At 38.2% G+C, this 21,790-nt stretch overlaps 1 protein-coding gene across 2 annotated transcripts; it reads left to right on the forward strand.

Moving 5' to 3' along the window:
• The first annotated feature begins 213 nt into the window (after positions 1-213).
• ppp1r10 (protein phosphatase 1, regulatory subunit 10) lies at positions 214-13,224 on the forward strand. Of its 2 annotated transcripts, XM_077743996.1 has the most exons (19): positions 214-546; positions 1,623-1,688; positions 2,891-2,999; positions 3,080-3,166; positions 3,280-3,415; positions 3,570-3,621; positions 3,698-3,787; positions 3,869-3,997; positions 4,072-4,177; positions 4,298-4,401; positions 5,279-5,433; positions 8,105-8,261; positions 8,349-8,489; positions 8,568-8,814; positions 9,771-9,846; positions 9,918-10,133; positions 10,848-10,968; positions 11,733-12,098; positions 12,255-13,224. In XM_077743996.1, the coding sequence occupies exons 3-19, from the start codon at positions 2,893-2,895 to the stop codon at positions 12,395-12,397; spliced, it is 2,433 nt and encodes an 810-aa protein (XP_077600122.1). In that variant the 5' UTR covers positions 214-546; positions 1,623-1,688; positions 2,891-2,892; the 3' UTR covers positions 12,398-13,224. The 2 variants fall into 2 exon arrangements, with proteins under 2 accessions (XP_077600122.1, XP_077600121.1); XM_077743995.1 differs by lacking the exon at positions 1,623-1,688.
• Positions 13,225-21,790: the final 8,566 nt, after the last annotated feature.

Raw genomic sequence — 21,790 nt, forward strand, 5'->3', positions numbered from 1 at the left:
AATTGCCAGTTTAAATTTTATGGGATACGCACGTAATCGTCGAAAAACTACGCGCATCGCCATTTTGCCTTTGAAATAGAGGGTAGGGTTGGTTGTCCACCATTTTGAAATGATATCAGTCTAGAAATGACGCCCCCGTGACGTAAAAATCGTCACAACGTATAAAAGCTTAGGCCCTCCCCCAAAGCCTCATTCCTGGATTTGGTCAAAGGTAAGTAAAGACGTCAAAACATTCGTGTATGTATTTGTCGTAATTGAAGGTGAAATCACCCCAGCATTTGCACACAAGTCACCGCATGCCTTTAACTCTGCGGAAGGGGAAAAAGTAACTCGAGTGTAACTAAGATGGTTTTTTTCTTGTGTATTTCTTCAGGTTTCAATTAATTTTCCCGAAGACGCAGCCGTCGAGGACGTCGACCAACTACTCAAATTGATGTTTTTTTCATCAAGTAATGGACATCTGATTACTATTTTTGCCTCCAGTTCTTGAAGGAAAAGGCTAGCTTTTAGCTACCAAAGCCCCACCCATTAGAAATTTTGAAGCAGGTATTAAAGCCATCAAAGTTGACGATATGTTTTTTTATATAAATGAATAAGTGCCCCGAGAAGCACAATAAGTTATTACTGGACGTTTAGGGGATTTAGTTTTAATATTAATACCCTTGGTTGACTTGTTTATGTAAGCCATTTTGCGGCACTGATTAGCCTAGCCTATTGTGTAGCATGAGCTCACACAAGAATATAGACGTTGACACAAGTCTGTTTCTTCGTGTGTGAGACGAGCTGGGCTAATTAAATTTTATCTCGATGAATAGTGAATATCTATAAGCAATCTCATCATAAAGATTGCCATGTTTTCTCAGGAGCCTTAATGACCAATGAAGTCGGATTTATTTTTTATTTTTTTTGCCTGCCGGGGTTTCGTATGGGCTGCTCAACGGAACTGAAACTCACCGCAATCTATACATAAAGATTGCATTGGGCTGAGGACTGCTGGACGTTCGATGAAGCAGTCTTGTTGACGATAATAGCGAAGCCGCCTGCCTCTAATCCCGCAGTACGCACTGGGCAATCTATGGATAAAGATTGCGGGATGTCTAGAGCCATGTGGTTTTTCCTAACACGAAATTCGGAGAAAATAGTGGACGAGTGCCTTGGTTTCCTCTGAGCACTTGGGGGTTGAAATCCGTAAAGGCACAATGGTCTCGCTGTTGCGTATCAGGTGTCTTGTTAAATTGTCGCGCGACAGTTGCTCCTGCTTTGTTGTTAGAACCTAAGCGTCCTTTTTGATGTGCGATCCTTTGCTAACAGTTCTAGTCTGGCGTCGAAGGGGTGAAAGAGGGGTGCTCTCATTGGCTGAGCAGTCTCGCCCCTCCCTCTATTCCACATAATTTAAGATAGGATTTCTCTTCATAGAACTGAGGCATAACAATAGAGACCCTAAACACTTATCTCGATTTTTAATAGTTTAGTAATTACTCACTTGCTTTTTCTTATTAGCTTTACTCTCGATTTCTACTAGTGATTTCCCATCCTTCTTGCCAATATTTTCCCAATGGGAAATACAGCAGCATCTTGTATCATTTTTGTTTACCCATGTGTAACAGTTGTGCCACTTTCAGGCTTTGAATTATTTCCAGTGTTGTGGAGTTCAGAGACTATATAAAACTACTTCAACATTTAAGCGGGTAAGACCTAACTGATTCCTCACATAATATTTCCAATGAACTAAGATCCACTAGAAAGATTTTTATACACAATTCCATGAAAAGGAACTTTGAGAAAGTACACAACATTGCCCATACTATGCCATTCAATGTTAAGTTATATCTTGGCTAGCACTTTAATTGGAGTACAGGTAGCCACAGGCAATATTATACCCTTGTGTATCAAAAAGTTATTACTGTCAGTAATTTGTAATCTGTCATTTCAATTTTTTTTATAATTCGGGCGGTACTATATAAACAGTCATCCAATCAGAAAATATTTGTACAACTGGCCTCGTGCAAGCATTCAATTCATTCCTATGACTTTATACTTTAACATAAGTGAGGGAAAGGTACAGAATACACCTCATTAAAATTAACTTCATGAACCTTGTCATAATTACTAACTCGTAAACCACCTGATCTTTCTATTACAGCAATGCATGTTATAAAGTGGATATGAGTAGCTTTTAATTGACTGATGACTAAAATTAAGCAATGGATTATATATATATATATTTAATCAGATTTGAAATTGATTTGAAGCCCTGATAAGTTATTCATTCATTCAAATGAAAACTCTGATATCTCATCCAGAACCATGCCAATACAAATGCCCTTTATGATCCATAGAGGAGACATTTTGGTGCCCTGGGACACTAATTTTTCCTTGAAGCATGCAACACTTACCATTTATTAGACTGCGTATTCATTTCTGGGGTATATTGTGCTCATAAGTAATTTTGTAGGTTTGTTGAGGTGTTGTCTGATAACAGTGTGAGGTATATTTTTATAATGAGTTATATTATGAATGAATCATTTTGTAACTTCATTGTTGTGTTGTTTGATTCCAGCTTGACCACTAGGGATTTAGTTGGTTGATGTCCTTGTGACTTTAGAAAATATGTTCTTTGAACAGTTAATTGTAGAATTAAGTGGTGAGACAAGTTGTGTGGTGGACCGGCTGCATTTTTATGATTTTTGAGTTGGGTGAAATGTTGGCTGGGCCTGGTAACTATGGGTGGCATTCATTCACTTCAGTTGAGCAGCCCTATTTTGGATGCAAAATCTTCGACAACAATAAGAAAAAAAATCAGTGCCGCAACAGATAAAACTGATTATTTATTTTTTTCCCCACAATTACATGTATTAATGGAGGTTTGCTTTTTTTTTTCCTTTTTTAGAAATGGACGGGGTGCCGGTGGACCCCAAAGAAATTTTAAAAGGAGTGGAGCTTCTTCTAGGCAAGGATGGAGGACTGTGTAGCTTGGAGGGAGTCCCCAAAATGTTCAGGTAAGGAATTCAAGCTTGTGATGAAATAATGAAATGTTTGATTGTTTGATATACTGCAAATAATTTTTCTTTTTAAACAGTCTGATGAAAGCCTCTACCAAGATGGTCAGTCGTTGTATGTACTTAAACATCCTACTTCATACAAAATCTCATGATGTTTTAAACAGGTTAGTCTTAATGCTGCCGTACAAATTGTAATTATTAATGTCATGCTACTGTTGTGTCAAAACCTTAGGCCCTCAATTGTTTCATTCACAAGTGCATCAATCTCATGTTTTAGATTCATTCGAGTTGGAGGCTACAGGCTACTGAACTCATGGCTCACCTACTCCAAAACAACCAATAATTCTCCTCTGCTCCAGCTTATTCTGCTAACTCTGCAGAAGCTGCCACTTAAAGTGGACCATCTCAAACAAGTATGTGCTAAACATTAAAATATATGTTTTTACAATTACTGTTAAGTGCACAATATTTAGAAAATCAATGTAAGTGGATAAATATTTTGATAGGATTTTAATTAGCACTTGACCTTGTCTTCGTTTTGTTAATGTATCTTTTTTTTCTACACAGAACAACACAGCAAAGTTGGTGAAACAACTATGTAAATCTGCAGACACTGAAGGTCAGTATGCTCTTTCATCTTATACGTATTGTGTCCCAGAGTTTATTCCTCATGCCTAATTTCACCCATTTTATAGAATTGAGAAAGTTGGCGTCAGTGCTTGTTGATGGCTGGATGGCAACAATTAGATCCCAGAGTGTATCAAGCAATACCAGCAGTCCTGCCGGTAAGAGCGACCTACTTTATATCTTGTATTAATGTTTTTTCCTTTTTAATTATCTTTAAATCCTATCTACTCAACATTTAGATAAAAAGAAGAAGAAAGAAGATGGCAAGGTCCCAAACAAAGAAATTAAGGACAAAAGTGTAGAGGAAGAAAAGAAGAAAGACAAGGCTAAAGCTCATGCGCCTAGTCATGCAAAAATTCGTTCCATAGGTCAGTCATTATAAGAAATGAAGGTACTACTGTCTCTTTAAGGTACTTTTATTTAAGGACACGTGGTTTTGTAGGTCTTGAGATGGACGCGCCAAACCCTGCACCCGCTAAGAAAAGTCCTGCAGCCCCTCAGCTCGGTGACAAGTACAACATCAAGCCTCCGGTTCTCAAGAGATTAAGGTAATGAAATTTATCAGCAAAATACGTCAGCACAGCGCCATCAGAGCTAATTTGTGTTTGCTCTCTGTGCCCATCTAGTGGTCAGTTACCGTAACTGCTCTCTTTATTTTCTCTAAACAGCTCTGGTCCATTTGATAATCCCCCATTGGAGAAGAAATACAAACCTCTAAACACGCCTTCGAACTCAGCCAAAGAAATTAAAGTCAAGATCATTCCAGCACAACGTAAGTGTATACTTAATTCAACATAATATTAACCAACTATCAAGGTACTGCATTTACTTTTTAACCCACTTGCTTTTAGGGGAGGTATTTCATCTATGTATCTTACCTGCGTGAGGTGGTCATCCACCTGCCCTGATTTATAACGTTATTCCAAACACAGATATGGTGAATATTTTATGGGTACTGGTACAAAGACAATGCGCTGTCGAAATCCCAAATGGAACATGATTGGTGCGTACCGGCCTGCGTAAAAAAAAAATCTAGTAATATTTGTTGCAAGGTGGCGGCGCCTTTAAGGGAACAGAGATAAATATTTCACACGAGCATCGGAAAAATATCACATGCACATTCCCAAGAAACAACACGGATGAAGTGATTGTGATTTTCCTCATTTATTTTACATCACGTAATCAAAACATAATGAGCTGCCCGAAAAGAGTACAGTGTTCCCCCGCTACTTCGCGGTTCAGCTATTGCGGACTCAGAGCTTCGCAGATTTCTTTTGGGAAAAAAAATACAAATATTACATTGAAACAACATATTTTACAGGTTTTTTTTGTTGTAACATGAATTTCACTCTCTCTGCCCGTATTCTATATGGTGTACTGTATACAGGGGGGGGGGGGGTTAAAAAAATATTTATATATATTTTTGGAATTAAATTCAAATTAAGCATTTTTGAAGGGGAATCCCTACTTTGCGGAAATGCACTTATCGCGGGTGGTCCCGGTCCCCATTCACTGCGATAAGCGAGGGAATACTGTACTTGGCTGCCGCGGTTATTCAGGCAGTTGTTTATGTCGAGCCCTGACTATTGTTATGTATACACTTGTAAACGTGTAGCTGCATGTTCTCATACTATTGAATGTGTCTGCAGCTATGGAGTGCACAGGATTCCTAGATGCCCTCAACTCCGCTCCAGTGCCTGGTATCAAGATCAAGAAGAAGAAGGCTGCTGCTGCTGCCGCCGCCGCTGCTGCTGCTTCTTCTTCACCTTCGAATACCAAGGCAGTGTCCCCGACTGCAAACAAGGTACATTTACTGATGATAGACTGCCGGACAAATGTAGACAAACAAATGAAAGAAAACTTTGTGTAAGATGAATTTATCCCATTCATTAGTGTTTTGCAGTTGATATCAATTTTTTATTGAACAACCTGCTTCTGATGGAAAACAAAAAAAAAATAGTTTATTGGTTACAACCCTGCATGTTAAAATTATTGGATTGCAGGTGACTCTTGAATATCAAATTTAAAATCGTAAATATTCGTTCAAAGTGCAGAGCTGCCAACTTGCACAATATGCAAGTGTGACTTAAGCGTGATATATGCTCGCATTTCTCACTGTAAAACGCACGTTGGAGGACCCGAAACTCAAAGATTAACTTATTTTCATTATGCTGTACTTTTTCAATAGTTTGCAAACACAATATTTCATTTAATGTGAAGAAACACCATAAGTTTGATTTATATTGTCAAACTTTTTATTCTTATAATACATTTTATATTGACTCACATTCACTCCGGAAATGGGACAAGGGTACTCCTGAAATGGGGTCGACAGAGGTTGGCAGTTTTGAATGTGATTGGCGTCAATGGCACACAATGACTTGAGTAGTTTGAACTCAACATTATCAATAAACTGGACTTCAGTTTTTGTAAAATATAATAGGTTGCTGCTAAATTGGCTTAGAAGGGCACTCAAGCCATTGAACCTTTTGACTGCCTAAAGCACATTTTTGTGAAAATTAAGTTTTAAGACACAAATTTTTTGAAGTTAGCCCCATGTTCCCTACATATACCATGTAGAAATGAACAATAATGTTTAGAGTTTAGGTGATTCCATTTATCACCAGCTTGAAGAAATAATCACCCTCCGCAAAACAGCTGTACAAAAGTAATCAAACGGCGGGTGCGGAACAACATTTTACTGGAATTTTTGGGCTTTTTAACTCGAAAGTTAATTTTTCAAGAAAATAATAGTCATAATGAATATATGAATTATCCAAGAAAGCTAGTTTTTGTTATACTTGGATGGGATTTTCAAAACATCAAAAAAATTATATAGAACCTTCATATAAGTAAAATGCAATTTTCAGATCAGATAGCCAAAGAGTTAAGGTCAGTTTACTCAGAAATTTAAGCATGGGCCATGAACCCGATCATCTCATTTAATCGAGTTCACAATATCAGTGTCATAAAATGGATCAAGTGCAGTCGTAACCCTACATACAAAATGAATTGGTTCCAGAACCTTTTCCATAACTTTTTTGTAATTGGACCAGTACTTTGTCATTTCTCTAATTCATACCTGTCAACCTCTGCAATTTACTCCCCTTGTTAATAATTGCAATGATTAATTTACTACTTATTATTTACTCACAGTAAAAGTCAAACATTTTCTCCAAAGTGGACAGCTTTCTGGCACGCTATATTTATTTAGTGAAAAGGCGTACCGGTAAAAGGAGAATGCGCGTGCGCATATCATGCTTAAAGCATGACAACACTATTAGCAGTTGGCGATGATGTTTTCGTCTACTACCAGTGACCGAGATGATCCGGATTACAGGAAAAATGGGCAAAACGAGATTGGTTTTACAAAAAACGACTTTACAAAAATACGGTACAAAAATTATACGGCTTACACAATTCGAAATCATCAAAAAACATGTATGGGAACATATGGGAATAATGTATAGGTTGACAGGTATACTAATTTGTTCCATGATCCTCTCACAACTATCAACTAAGCCCTTTAAAATTGGTTAAATTGTTCCAATTTTGTATAAAAGTTGAGAAACACAATAATTAAAGAAAGTTATTAGAAAATAATTTATTAATGTCCTAAAATGAATAAACAAGCATAGAGAGAACACATGAACATACATCTCATAAAGAATTCAAACCACAACATTATTCAACATGATTTCTTTAAAATGAAAATTTTCACCCATTTTAGTAGTCACTACGGGTTCTTGTTTGGATTTTACCTGCCCTTCTGTAGTGCTGGTTGCCGGACGTTAATTTTTTTATTTTATTTTTTTAAAACTATCCAAAGACGATTGCCATTGACGACTTAAAATAAATTTTCTATCATGCGACAGATAGTGGGCGAACACATGACTCTTCGATGGTTTTATTTCTCTGAGGAGAGAAAGTTTGCGAAATTTCTCCAGCATTTTTTTGATATATTTTTTTTTATGTTGGAATGCTCGCTGTTTCCTCCTCATCCACCTTCTCCCTATGTTCCTCTTGTATTGGCAAGTGTTCCATTTAACTCTAGAGAGTTCCTTTTTATGCCCCTCAACCATCTCATTGTCCCTCCTCGCTAACAACTTCTTTTCATTGGCACTGGCAATTTTCTTTGGAAGCATGATGATAAAAACAGAAGCACCTGCTTTATCTACACTTGAAAAAACTCAACAAAAAATCAAGAATTCCGTGACGATGAATGGCATTTACATTTTGGGGAAATTCGTTACTGGGATCTTTTTTGTATCTCGAGACATTCTAATGTAGAGGTATGACTGTATACCCAAAGTAAGTTAAGTGAACATAGTACCTTAAGGTATGTCAACTTGAAATCATGATTAAATTAAAAAGTAAAAGAAAAAAGAACATATGGCCAAACAATAGCTGGTTCCTAATGTCCATTTGTATTAAGCAGTTGCACCATGAAACAATTCTCACATCTTTTCTTTCAGACAAATCCATTTGACAGTAAATCATCTACATATTCTTCATCATCAACCAAACCAACATCTCCAGAGACGACTTCGTCGAATACTAGTTTTGAAAATCAGGAGACGGAACGACCCGGGACCCCCGTGCCTTCAGAAGACCCAGACTCCATGGACAACGGTGAGGCAAATGAAAGAAGACAACATTGTCACCTTTTCAGCCATGAATTGTCAGTAATCCCAATTTAAATTAATTGTATTTTTTCAGGAGACAAACCTAATTCTCTCTCAGAACCTCGCGGAGAAGAAGACTTGACTAAGAAGGGAAAGAAAAAGAAGACTGTTCACTGGGCTCAGGAAGATAACCTTAAGCATTACTTTTATTTTGACCTCGATGAGACAGAGAGAGGTATGAAACATGCAAAGCTTTGTGAATGTCAAACTCCCTCTATTATATATTAATAACTGTCCCCTCCTCCATTTCCAGTCAATGTCAATAAAATTAAGGACTTTGGTGAGGCAGCCAAACGGGAGCTAATGATGGATAGGCAGACTTTTGAAATGGCCCGACGGCTTTCCCATGACACAATGGAGGAAAGGGTGCCCTGGACACCCCCAAGGCCTCTGAATTTGCCTGGCAGTCTGGTCATTCCTGGGTCCAACAGCACAGAAAAGCTCACCCAGCGGGACCGAGAGATGGGCATCCTGCAGGAGATCTTTCTCAGTAAAGAGAGGTGGGCTTGTTTTTTTTAAGACTAATAACTCTGTATGTATTAATACAGTGGTACCTTGAGATATGAGCTTAATTCGTTCCGGGACTGAGCTTGTATGTTGATATACTCGTAACTCAAATGAACGTTTCCCATAGAAATGAACTAAAACAAATTAATTCATTCTAACCCTCAAAACAGGATATTGGTTTGGAAAAACATTTGTATTTGTTCTAACTTGCCATCTATTAAGAAATAACAAATAACGAGTGGTTTAATAGTACTAAAATGTGTTTAATAGTACTAACATAAATAGGTTTCACGGAAGGGAGAGAGAGAGTGACAGGTGGGGGGGTGGGGGTGCTTATGCACCCAACCTGCTCGTAACATAACATAAACTAATTTAAATGAACTTGGATTATGATTCAGACACACTCAAAAATAAATTTAATCTAACCTTAACTAGACTTAATTCTAATGTTGTTTTAAACTTCTATACTTTTCTTTTCCTGAGTTGGCGTTATTTGCCCCGCCTCCACCCTGACCTTTAGATACAACCTATCAAGGGTTGTTTGCTTTTGTATTCCCTTCAAAATATTCCAAAAATGATACACACAATTTCCTCACAATAGGCTAACGCATGACCACTTCCCAACAAGAAGTAGTATATACGCCATTCGCACTGACTAATGGGAAAATAAACACTGAAAAAATGCAACGCTCCGTCCAGTGCTCGTAGACACATTACACGAGGGAGTTGCGACCAGAGAAATTACACGAGGGAGTTGCGGGGCGGGAGACAGTCTCACACGTCCGTTGTATGCTCGTATATCAAAATTAGTCTCGTATCTCAAATTGCTCGTATGTAGGGGCACACGTATGTCGAGGTACCACTGTACTATATTGCTTTGTTGGATTTACTTGAGATTAAATCTTGAAAAGTTTGTTCCAAAGTTTTTTTGCTTATTTCTTTTTACTAGTGTGCCTGACAGTCCACATGAACCCGACCCAGAGCCTTATGAACCTATGCCACCTCGACTCATACCCCTAGATGAGGTTTGTATAAAAGTCAAAGCAAAACCCCATTCTTTCGGGTCCAAAATTAACTCTCTATTAACTTTGTCTAGGATTCGTCAGTGCCAGATGATAGCTACTCAGAGCCCATGGACACGTCTCAGCAATTTCCTGCAATGGGACAGAATGAGGGCTCCAAACTGCCACCTGTCCTTGCCAACCTGATGGGCAACCTTAACAACAATTCACGTAGCCCCCAGAACACAAACACTGTCAACAATCCCACCACACCAGCTGTCAACGTACAGGAGCTGCTTTCATCTATCATGGTACATGCCAACTGCAGACTGGCTGCATTTGTCAACAGTGAAATAAAAAATTTTCATCTGTTTCATTTACTCACTTGAAGCGACTTCATAGGTTCTATAGCCATAGATGCCCTACCACTTGCTGTGGGTGTAGGTTTTTATTCCAACCAATTAAGAAAACATTTTCACCAATCTGGTGTCGTACAAGTGTAGTCACTTGATTGAACTCAGATGTAACTTGTTTCAGGTTAAACACTTGTATTGATTGGATGGAATGAAAACCTGCGCCCGCTGGGGTCGCATGTGGAATTGGTTCGGCACTCTTGTGTACATTTTTTATGCATGTGAACATGACAACTTCTTTCATAAAATGGTAGCAGTGGTTGTTTGATACCTTGTTTATTCATCTCACGAGTGAAACTACATTTTTATATAGACAGTATTTCCAAATTTGTGTGAATGGAGAATCTAATTAGAATCAATTGACAAATACATACAATCTTAGGATGAATGAATACATTCACAGTGATCAATTGGATATGTTTGAAACTATTGCAAACAAGCTTTCTCGATTTTGCCTTTCAAGAGGCCTGAGTTCAATTCAGTTTAGGCTCATATCATTACATGTTCACATCAGGACTCTACAAAAGTGGTTTTGTAGGGGTTTTCCGCTACAAAACAATTAATACTGCTTTCGTGTTATAATTCCGCTACAGCTAACGTTTGTATCTTTAGGGGGCATCTGGGAGCCAGTCTACTGAAGACATCATCAAGCAGCCTGACTTCTCTGATAAGCTTAAACAACTTCTGGGTTCCTTGCAACAGACACAAAACCAGAACCAGGGACCTACACCAGGTATAGTGACAACTTGCTCTTTCTTTGATCTTGAAACCTTTGTAGGACACTCCTATCTCATTGGTCGCCCAATCTATTTTGACTGGGAGAAATTGGCAGTAAATACTTTCTACTCTCTGAGTTGAAATGGATTCGACATCGAGCACCTTTCCAAAACCTTGAAACATTCACAGTGATTCTTCCCCATTTTAAATTATTTGGATGTCTAATGTTGTCAATGGCAGTCATAGTTCATTGTATATATTATTTTATCAAATTTTAAATGAATATTTTCCTTGATTTTATCTTGAGAAACCCTAGGGGAAATGTTTTTATTGTCTTCATTTATTTCTTAAATTTAAACAGCTTTAATAATAAAATTATTATTTATTTTATTAAACTTAAAACAAATTTAAAAAAAATTTATAGCATGTTTTTATTCATCAAATTTAGCGTAATTTGGGGCCATATCAAGTGTATATCTGTTTTGTTTGATTAGAATTTTGTTTTAAAATTCTATTTTTTAATTAATAGTAAGAATTAAATAACGATTAATAATTATATGTTAGACTAGGTGTCCAAATAGATGGAGATGTAGTTTTTTTTTCTATTTTTAATTATCAAAGAAAGTCACTAAAAGGATAAAAGAAAGGAGAGACGTTCGTCAAAATGTATATTCTTGGTAATTATTGTTATATTAACTAGTTACATTTGAATTCCTCCCCTTTTAAATTTAGTTTCTCATGTCTAACTCATTTTCCCATTTCTCCTCCTTGCCCATCTAGTCAACCCAGGTTTGCTGGGTCATGGTCCAATGAACAACATGAACAATATGCACATGCCAATGCCTATGAGCAGTGGCGGATACCCACCCAACATGCCACCAGGTGGTCCCCGGTTCAGCCACCCCCCGCCACCCCACAATCACGGGCCACCTTTCAACCCCGGCGGAGGCCCGAGAATGATGGGACCACCACCACCACCACCAGGGCCGGGCCGTGGGGACAATGGCCACTACTGGGGAGATGACTCCATGAGAGGAGGGCCCCACCGAGGGGGGCATTTCCATCGTGGAGGAAGAGGCCGAGGAGGAGACCCTGGCTTCAGGCCGCGAGGGCGAGCAGGTCCGAGAGGCGGGCACAATATGAACGGTATGTGGAGATGCAAACATAACATGAGGGTTGTTTTTCATAATTTGATCAATCAAAGGGGAATAAGTAAAAAGTATGATGATAATGTGAGGTGCCTGTACATTTGATTTATCAAACTAATTGTGTTGTTTTTCTCCCTCAATTCCTCAACAATAGATATGTCCATGCGTCCTGTTTGTCGACACTTTATGATGAAGGGAAACTGCAGGTACGAGAGCAACTGCGCTTTTTATCACCCAGGTGTAAATGGACCACCATTCCCCCCCAACCACCCTGCAAACAACCAGCACGGACACTGAGTTGACATATTGTCAACCTCATGGTTGTCAAAGACAACACCCTGTGCAACCTCTGATTTCATCGAACCACTGTAGATTTACTCTACAAGCAAAAGTCTCCAATTCTTTATGTAGACGACCAACTGTTTTTAATAGATTGAAACTTGCTGTTTTTGCCTTTACGTCTGCCTGTCACGTGAGCAAAATCTTGGACCTGAATGGAAGTCGACAAAGATTCTTACATGAATTCCCCCCCTTGGTTATTCATATTACCCATGGGATTCTTTGACAGAACTTTAAAACAAAAGATTAAATGAAATGGCAACACAAGTAATAATGATTTGAGCATGAACAACTATGAAATAGGCCCCTTAGCCTAAAATTCAATATATTTATAGAACTATTTTTTTTTTTTTGCTCGCTGCAGCTGTTAGGTGAATGTGCTTAAGATAATGAGCCTGTAAAAGCTACTTATTTTTTTTTTTGCTTTGTGGCTTGGATGCTGATCTTTTTCCAGCTGTCTATTATGATGCGAGTCAGCCGATTACACCAAATGACCTCTGAACCCTCCATCTGGACCCTTACGGAAGGGTTTAATGTCAGTATTATGAAGCATTCTGCAGGTCAGCTATACAGTCTATATGTTTTCTGTGAAAACATTGACCTTTGTCTCTTGTGGGACTTTTTTTTTCCTCATGTATTTTGATACAATGTTGCGACCAGGTGCCCTTTTTTTATGACTGGTTCATTGAAATGTTTGTACTTTATGGTTGTGTACATACATGTTCATGCGGTCATGTTTTTCAGTTGAATTATCTTGTACACTATTAAATGAATGTTAAAATTTATTTTTAATGAATTTGTTTGAAATTGTTTATGACAAAACACTTTAAAATCAAGGGGAAGACATTTTATATTCCTAAATAAAACATCAAAATTAAATATCTAATGAAAAGATGAGCGGAAACGCTATTCTAAATCATACGTAATGTAATATAGTACTAGTTCTATATAGATTCAATTTGTTACATACTGAGCATCACCAAGACAATGGTTGCGTGAAGTCTTTTTTTACAGTGAAACTAGTTTCAAAACAACAAAAAGATATACATTTCTTCAGCAATACTGCTGAAATTGAAGAGGGTCACCGGGTGATAAAGCCTGTCCCAGCCTCCTTTAATAAACTTTCATTATTGAATACTGTATTTATTCGCATATAAGCCACCTTACGTATAAACAGCACCCTTAAAATTGCCCTAAAATCATTGAAATTTACAATTTCTCCGCCCCTGATTCACATTTTTCACCTCCCTAGTCATGATTTCAATAGTGAGTACAAATGCGTTACTTTGAACGGAAAATCTTAAGAAAAATCGCACGGTATTGCTGAGATACTGTATGAAATAAAAGTACATTATTATGGTCAATATCATAAGGAAGTTAGTGATTCATCCTGGAATGATCATTTGCTAACTGCAAAACAGAAAATAACCGTGTAATAGTAAATGTTACTTTGAGGACATCTACTGGTGAAAAATAGTATGACACGTCTTGTGTACATATAAGCCAATACCCTTTATTCAGTCATATTTTTTTGTTGCGAATATGGTGTTTATGCAAGAAAATACGGTGGTATATACAAATATCCTTGAACAGTTCATATCGATTCTACTCATATCTGCACAGAAAATTTCATCATCCATACCTTTAAACCAGGAGTCCCTTTTGAAAGAGAGAGCCATAAACAATTCCCATTTTCAAATGTTATTCTTTACGAGCCATACTCACAATTTAAAAGTCAAAATACGTGAAATTTTGCAGTCATTTTTTCACTTTTAAAGTACAAAAAGTCTCTGAATTCCTTTGACAACGTTGTTACGCTGTTGCTAATCAATGAATATCGATGAGTTCAATGTAATATTAATGACAGTCCCGACGTGACGTTCCTATTGGTGCGTTCGGGACTCGGTGCTCTCACCACTGGTTTCCATATTTCAGCAAAGAGCCATATGCACCCATAATAAGAGCCATATGCACCCATCATAAGAGCCACATGTGGCTCCCGAGCCATATGTTTCCTACCCCTGCTTTAAACTATTCACTTAATTTAAAGATGCATAACTTACATAGTAGGGATTCTAAGTGAGTGATTGTATTATGAAAGGAATTCACAAATTACACAAAATATTTTTACTGTTGCAGCTACGGTGTGATTAATGTCCGCTTATTTGTAAATTGTTGTCGTTTTTGACCATGCACATTAAAAACTACTTGAATAAATTTTCTCCCAAATATATTTTTTTGTGGCCTGAGAGATAAGCTATGGGCATTTTAACCCAAATGTCAACAATGTATTCAGTTAGGTAGCTGATTCCACAGTCTGTAACTTTTAGGTTATCCATTAATTGGGATTTGGTCAAATCAAGTAGAAATTGAATTTTCAGAGGGACTGGCAAACCTGAACACACCATATTTTTGCTGATTGGTTGGATCAGCACCAGATGATTCATGAACAGAATGTTATACATCAGCGGTCCCCAACCATCAGTCCATGGACAAGTCGGTACAGTTCCGCGAGCCACCTGGTGCAGTCCGTTAGAGTAATAAACATTAACATTTTCTATTCCGCCCTTCTACTTGAAATGAAAGAACTTGTTATAATAATAATAAATAATTGCTATTATGCTTGGGACTTTTATGTTATTGTTTTGCCAAAATGGATGTCGTTCCATGCACAAAATTTTGTCTTATGATGAGAAAAAGGTTGGGATCCGCTGTTATACATTGTGATCAGGAACTGAACAATTTGTTGAATATACAGTAATCGACATACAAGTGCACCGACATACGGGCAATTTGAGATACGAGTAAAATTTTGGGCAAATATTTATCTTGAGATATAAGACAAATTTTAATATACGAGCATTCAGCCAGGAAAGAGGTTGCTCATAAGACGAGCACTGGGCGGAGCATTCAATTTTTTTCAGTGTTTTTTCCCGTTAGTCAGTGCAAATGGCGGAGCGATCACTAAGAGGAGTATATACTACTCGTTGACAAGTGGTTGTGCATTATTCTATTGTGTGCATCATTTTGGGAATATTTTGATGGAAAGACCAAAGCAAACAACCCTTGATAGGTTCCCTCTGAAAGTCAGGGTGGAGGCGGGGCAAATAGAGCCAATAAGGCATAAAAATGTAAAACTAAATTAGAATTAAGTTTCGTGTAAAACTTTAGCTGAGCAAAAAGTTGTTGAAGAGCCATAGCACATGGAAACCGTCTTATCCATGCCATTGCCCCATTAGGTACCTGTACCCTTTGTGGCAGTTCTTCCCACACAGAGGGTTCCAGGAAAGACAGTTTCAAGATCCCCCTTCTTCATCGCATGTGGTATTTCTGGGATACTGTATGAATCGAAAGCAATTATTAAGGTCAATATCATAAGGAATGAATTCATCCAGTAATGGTTGTTTTCTTACAGCAAAACAGAATATAACCAACAAATAGTACCGTATTTTCACGACTATAAGGCGCACCGCATTTTAAGGCGCACCCTCAATGAATGACATTTTTTTCATATATAAGGCGCACTGTATCATAAGGCGCACTGTACTATACGGCGCACAGTATTATAAGGCGCACTGTCTATTTTGGAGAAAATTTAAGACTTTTAAGTGCGCCTTATAGTCGTGCAAATACGGTAATTGCTATTGACTTCCAGGTATGAAGCACTCACTACACAGTCACCTCTAGAGCCATCCATTGTTGATGTTTTGGATTTTTTTGTAAAAAAAAAATTGCAGTGGGGGAGGAGCTATAAGATGCAAAATTTTGTAAAGTAAGATGGCATCTGCATATATAACAGTATTGTTTCAGTTCAGGCGTTTTTTTTTTTTTAATATCCGACAGTGGTGGTTTTTCGTTTTTGGTTTTCTGTTTTTTCCTTCTATAAGGCGCACTGGATTTCATTCATTTCCCCATGTCCTCCCCGTCAGGATTGATTTTACAGTCTTTATTTTTTTGAGAATCTTACTACATTTCATTAAAGTTTTGTTCGTGCACTCTATGCTTCCCCGCAAATTGTGTCCACCCACTAACGATCTATGAAAATTGACAGATTTCAGTTAAGTTTTTGTATACACAGGTTGTTGCATCCTATTCAAGGATGTAGCCTGCAGACCATGTGTGTTTTGCGTATGTGGGTGTTAGTCAGATCCGTGTTTATAAGGCAGGGTTAAGTGCAGGTGGTGAATGTGAAGGGCCAATAGGAGTGGCCTTTAACCTTGACTTCCAGTTCAAATATTGACCTTGTTACTGTGCCAACACTGCCTGTACTGATGGAAAGAACGAAAAGAATGGCTCATCTTCTAAGTGATAAAGAATAATGTTACATATAATTTTTTTTCATTCATTTTCTGAACCGCTGTATTCTCACTAGGGTCGCGTGGGGTGGGGGTTGGGTGGGGGGCAGAGTCTATCCCAGCTGCCTTCGGGCCCGAAGCAGGGCAAATGGAGGCTAGCCATTCACGCTCACACTCATAAGTAGGGGCAATTTAGAGTGTCTAAACAGCCTACCATGCATGTCTTTGGAATATGGCAGGAAACCAGAGTCCCCGGAGAAAACCCACGCATGCCCGGTGAGAACTTGCAAAGTCCACACAGGTGGAACGACCTGGATTTGAATCCACGACCCCCATTATGAGGCCAACGCGCTAAACACTCAAGCCGCCGGGCCATCCGAATACATATAATCAAACATAATTATTTATGGGTTTTCAAATATTAGTGTTGCTAACCCTAACCCGGAAACAACAAACTGTATAATTAACATTATAGAAAATTGAAAGTAAATATCTAACAAAATCTACACAGTATATCTCCACAGGAATACTACTGAATAAGGAAAGCCTTCGGGTGGAAAATCTGATTTACTGTGTAAGAAAGAATGTTTTACTCAGCCAGTCATAGTTTCACAATCAGTTATTTGGTAAAATTGTTTTACGTAGATAAACAAAGAGAAGAAAAAAATTATATTTAATAATTTTCTGGAGTTTTTTTGTTTGCAATTGTAATAAGTGTTATTGACAGTTTGTGACAGTTATTCATTTTTTTCCAATATATATATATATATATATATATATATATATATATATATATATATATATATATATATATATATATATATATATATATATATATATATATATATATATATATATATATATATATATATATATATATATATATATATATATATATATATATATATATATATATATATATATATATATATATATATATATATATATATATATATATATATATATATATATATATATATGTATATGTATATATATATATATATATATATATATATATATATATATATATATATATATATAGATGACTTTTGCTCTCTACACCACTAATCAAATATTCAATGCAATATTTAATGGGAAAGATGATTTAAGACACAGTGGCGGCACCAGTTGTTTGCAGTGCTAATACTTGATAATATATGTCATCTTAGGTATTTAGAGAAGAACAAGAGGATATGCTGTCTGTTTGCCTTTTGGAACGAGTTTGTGCCTGCTTTGTGGAGAGTGAGTGGATTCCCGGATGCTGCTGTAGAATGGTTTATTCACTCAGTGAGAGCCATATCGATGTCAAGGGATCCAATGAGAGGAAGCTGAACAAAGCTGCTATTGATATTAACCAGGCTGCACAAGCTTGTGACTGCAAGAGACTGAACTCTGTTGAGATAGTCTAGACCAGGGGTAGGAAACGTATGGCCCGGAAGCCATATGTGGCTCTTTTGATGGGTGCATATAGCTCTCCGCTATCCTGTGAGCTAAAAATATGGAAACGTCACTGAGAGTTGATTCCCAAACACACCAATAGGAAACTTTTTCTCCTTTAAAAGTGGTGAAATGAATTTAAAAAATCTATGCATACTTTTAAATTGTGTTTGGCTCTCAAATAATAATATTTGAAAGTATGAATTGTTTATGGCTCTCTGTGTCATAATAGTTCCTGAGCCCTGGTCTATACTGAATAAAATGAAACTCAAGTGTAGGAGAAAAAATAATGTATCGTGCGGAACAAGGACTACATTAAAAACCCTTAATTCTATGATTTTTATACTACTACAGTGTTACCTCAACTTCCGAATGCGTCTACTACATACAAAATATTCAGGTTACTAAAATCTTTGTTGAGAAACCTTTTTTCCCCAGATACGAAAGAACAATATAAGTTGCAAAACATCAACGACATCTAACATCACCCAAAACATAAATGGAGTTACTGTATTCAGTATTTTATTTATAAATTGATGTGATAGAGCCTCTTGAGCAGGGGTGGCCAACCAGTCAGAGACCAAGAGCCACATTTTTTACTGTGGTACCGCAAAGAGCCACATTTTTTACTGTGTTACCGCAAAGAGCCACATCATACACATACCTTTGCTCAGCCAGATTTATTGTAAATGTCACACACCAGCATAGTAATGACATAAATTGACTCCTACAGCACTAACAGCACAGGCCAGTCATTATCAACAATGAACATTGTGTGCACTGTCTCACACAGACAAACTCTCAGTTCAACCAAGTCCACAAACAAAAATATAATAATTTACAATAGCGTTTTTCTTTTGCTATGCATGTTACTTAGTGGGACTTCTGGCATAAAATCAGAGCCTATTTTTGCGCAACATTCGCTCCTTGTGAGCTGTCATTTATTATGAATGGCTTTTAAGTAGCGCCCCCACCACGTGGTGTACGCCTCACTCTCCTATTGGCTGCTCCCGGCTGAGCACTCTCGCCTTGGTCTGCCTCGCAGGGGGTGTGGCTTTTTCAGCCGACGCTCGATCTTTGGGATACTTTGTGTGTGCGCGACGCTGTTCATTGTCGCTTCTGGTTCACGGGAGCTCTCCCACTCTGTTAAAAACGTTTACTTAAATGACCTTGCTCCTACTGGGAAACTTTGAGGTATTTTCATCCCGAGCACATGCGCATTGGACGAAAATACCGTATTGAACTCAAGCGAAGCGCACACGCAAATAAAAATAAAACACAAATACAAACTTTGATATGGACGTAAGAGCCGCATGAAACCGGGCAAAGAGGCGCATGCGGCTCGCGAGCCGCGGGTTGGCCACCCCTGCTCTTGAGTATCCCAACACTGTGCTTGCCTCCGATTGGCTAAGAGAAGCTATATTTCTATGATATCGGACCCGAGGTTAGCGTGCTTTGGTCGCCGGCAGCCAGACGTCTGGCGACTAAACGTCCGACGACTAAACGTCCGACGACCAAACGTCCGGCGACTAAACGTCCAGGCGACCAAACGTCCAGGCGACCAAACGTCCAGGCGACCAAACGTCCAGACGACCAAACGTACGGGCGACCAAACGTCCAGACGACCAAACGTCTGGGCGACCAAATGTCCAGCGACCAAACGTCCGGCGACCAAACGTCCGGCAACTAAACGTCCGGCGACCAAACGGTAGGCTTTTGGCGGTCCTGACATGGGAGCAGAACATTTTTGACCTTTTTTTTCTTTTCTTTGCATATAAACAGATTTGCATACATCATTCAAAATTTTAATAGTTCTACAATTCTTTAAAGAGTTTTGGGCAGTGGTTCTTAACCTTGTTGGAGCTACGGAACCCCACCAGTTTCATATGCGCATTCACCGAACCTTACTTTTGTGTAACATAAAATGTGATTTTTTTTTTCAAATTCAAAATATATGAATTCCTTGCACCAGTGATTGGCCAGCATTGTCACATGATCATCTGCAACCAGTCATGGCCAAGCAGGGCATTTTATGGTGAATAGACATGATGAGTCAATGTGTCTTGAACTCTGTGGCAGAGGCTCCACTGAACCCCTGAGACCAACTCACTAAACCCCTATGGTTCCATTGAACCCAGGTTCAGAACCACTATCTTACGGTGTAGTATTAAATATCGCAAAAGGAATTATTAAATGTAAAATATGCTGCCTTTTACAAAAAATCAAGGTTACGAAACAACCCTGCACCGATTAATTTCGTTAGTAGAGATACCTCTGTGCACTGAGCAATAGTCAGGTCAGGAATATCACCTGGCCAAAAGTCATAGATTGCAACATTCTGAGAGGGAAAAAAATGAATTATCATTATTATAATGATGAGGATTCTGTCCAGGCCTGTGTGGTTTTCCTCCGGTTTCCTCCCACATTCCAAAACATGCATGATAGGCTGATTGGACACTCAAAATTGCCCCTAGGTATTGGTGTGAGTGTGTATGGTTGTCCATCTGCTTGTGCGACCACCAATTCATGGTGTTCCCTGCCTATGGAGTCAGCTAGGATTGGCTCCAACACCCCCGGGATCCTCATGAGGACAAAGCGGTTCAGAAAATGAGATGAGATGATGATGATAATGATGTTGATTATTATTATTGAGAAGTACTTACTCTTTTATTCCGGAAACCCCAGAGAAAGCAACTCGCGAATAGCTCCCCATTGGCAATCACCACTGTCCCTGAAATGGTTGCTGTGAGTTTTATCATTCTCATCATCTTCATCTTCTTCCACTCACACCTAAGGGGCAATTTAGAGTGTCCAATCAGCCAACCATGCATGTTTTTGGAATGTGGGAGGAAACAAGAGTGCAACATGCACGCTCCACACAGGTGGACCGAACTGGAATTGAACCCAGGACCTCAAGGCGGTAAGGCCAACGCGCTAATGACTTGCTCCACCGGGCCGCCCGAGAAACAAAATATTTTTTCCATTAACTTCAATATTAAAGTGCAAAACTGAAAATATTTGTATATATTTACTTTTAGATTTTACAAAATGCTTTTAAACTAAAAACACAAAAGACAAAAATTTAATTAAAAATTGCAATGATTGATTTAAAATGGGAAACATCAGGAAATATAATGTGTATATATAAACTTCATTTGAATTTGATCCTAAAACAGAAAGTCGGTGCTCCTGATTTACTTTCTCGGGCTGCACGATATAGTGTGGCGGGCCAAATTTGGCCCCCGGGCCGCCACTTTGACACCCCTGAACTACCCAATCACATTGCGCCCAGTCATCATTCCTTGATGGTCCTACCTCCAAATGCTCATTAGACTATAGAATAATTTGAACTGAACACTAAACGAAAGATAGAATAATTAAAACTGAATACTGAAATAAAAATTATACTCCCATTTCATTTATCAACATGCATTTGTATTGTATACAATACATTCATGAAGCAGTGTATACCGTATTTTCACGATTATAAGGCGCACCGCATTTCAAGGCGCACCCTCAATGAATGACATTTTTTCCATATATAAGGCGCACTGTATCATAAGGCGCACTGTATTATAAGGCGCACTGTCTATTTTGGAGAAAATGTAAGACTTTTAAG

This window comes from Stigmatopora nigra, chromosome 21, assembly GCF_051989575.1.
Source record: "Stigmatopora nigra isolate UIUO_SnigA chromosome 21, RoL_Snig_1.1, whole genome shotgun sequence".
In the NCBI taxonomy this organism is placed as follows: Eukaryota; Metazoa; Chordata; class Actinopteri; order Syngnathiformes; family Syngnathidae; genus Stigmatopora; species Stigmatopora nigra.